This window comes from Chiloscyllium plagiosum, chromosome 10 (genome assembly GCF_004010195.1).
Source record: "Chiloscyllium plagiosum isolate BGI_BamShark_2017 chromosome 10, ASM401019v2, whole genome shotgun sequence".
Taxonomy (NCBI): Eukaryota; Metazoa; Chordata; class Chondrichthyes; order Orectolobiformes; family Hemiscylliidae; genus Chiloscyllium; species Chiloscyllium plagiosum.
The window spans coordinates 6355174-6356808 of NC_057719.1; the positions used below are offsets into that span (position 1 = coordinate 6355174).

At 44.8% G+C, this 1635-nt stretch overlaps 1 protein-coding gene across 1 annotated transcript in view; it reads right to left on the reverse strand.

The window, feature by feature from the left end:
• Nucleotides 1-816: 816 nt before the first annotated feature.
• The window catches only part of LOC122553359 (26S proteasome regulatory subunit 4), a 19047-nt gene continuing 18228 nt past the window's right edge, over nt 817-1635 (reverse strand). Inside the window, exon 10 of the mRNA XM_043696956.1 lies at nt 817-1159. Coding sequence (XP_043552891.1) covers nt 1025-1159 — 135 coding nt within the window. The 3' untranslated portion in view covers nt 817-1024. The remainder of the gene's footprint in view (nt 1160-1635) is intronic.

A 1635-nucleotide genomic window follows, 5' to 3' on the forward strand; every position in this document is an offset into this window, starting at 1 on the left:
GCTGTGAGGCAGCAGTGCTAACCACTGTGCCACCGTTCCAAGGATGAGAAATGTCAATTATTGAGGAGAGATTGAAGTAGTTGGGACTGTTCTCCCTGGAGAGTCAAAGGCTGAGAGGAGATCCGATTGTAGTTTTCAAAATCATGAATGGGCTGGACAGAATAGATTAGAGAGGGGTTGCGCCTGCTTTAAAATAAAAAAAGAATGAGGGGGTGTAAATTTAAAGGAGATATGCAAACACAGCAAGGGTGAGGGGAGAAAAGTCTTCTTCATCCAGCAAGTAGTTAGGGTCTGAGATGCACTATCAGGAAACATAGAGGACGTAGGTTCAACTGAAGCATGCAAGAGGGGCATTGGATGATTATTTGGATTGGGATGGTGTACAGGGGATATGGGAGAAAGGCAGGAGATTCGCATGAGTAATAGAGTTGGTGCAGGCACGTTGGCCTGAACGTTTCACTCCTGTGCCATAACAATTCAGTGAAGGCCTAGTCTTGGATTCAAGCCTGGTGCTCCTGGCAGTGATTGTTACCGTTACCATAGCGGCACCTTTTATTCTTACACTGATCTAAAGCAGAGTCTGCTGTGGGCCTGCACATGGTGGGAGTTGGCGAAGGCAGCACTATAACATTGCACAGCCATTCGACAAGATACTCACTGCACCGGTCTGGATATGAATCACACACAGATTTTAGAGCAGAAAGGACAATTCGCTGCCAGGTGGAAGGGATTAGAGGGAGTCATCCATTTTGAGTAAATTCAGCCCATACCTTTAAAAATGTCAGCACCATTGAAGCCAACAGGAAGCACCATTGGTCATATCAAAACATGTACAGGCAATACTTTATTCACTAAGGTAGGACTTACAGGTTTATGTTCTTCCCGATCCAGAAGCATAAGATAAGCCTCGCAAAACAAAATTACATAAAACCTCCGGCCTCAAGCTCCCACACCTGGAAAACCTCAAAGACCTTCAGCATCAAAAGGAAGGGAGGGAGGTTGATGCAAGGTATAGAACCAAAGGTTAAAGGTACAATCCTTCAGGTGTGCCCTCTTGCTTTTTGTACAAGACGTTTTCTTTTGACTTCTTGAAGTCTTCATTGGTAACCTTCATCCTTCGCTCACGCAGGGCCATCAGACCAGCTTCTGTACAGATGGCCTGCAACAGGAATAAAAGGACATATTCGACATGAGCCTAAAAGTTCCAAAACAATGCAATAGCACATAAAACAGTTTGGATGTGAGCATAAGAGGTACAGTTAGCAAGTTTGCAGATGACACCAAAATTGGAGATGTAGTAGAAAGCGAAGAGGGTTACCTCAGATTACAACAGGATCTGGATCAGATGGGACAATGGGCTGAGAATGTGGCAGATGGAGTTTAATTCAGATAAATGCGAGGTGCTGCATTTTGGGAAAGCAAATCTTAGCAGGACTTATACACTTAATGGTAAGGTCCTAGGGAGTGTTGCTGAACAAAGACCATGGAGTGTAGGTTCATAGCTCCTTGAAAGTGGAGTCGCAGGTAGATAGGATAGTGAAGGTGGCGTTTGGTATGCTTTTCTTTATTGGTCAGAGTACTGAGTACAGGAGTTGGGTGGTCATGTTGCGGCTGTACAGGACATTGGTTAGGCCA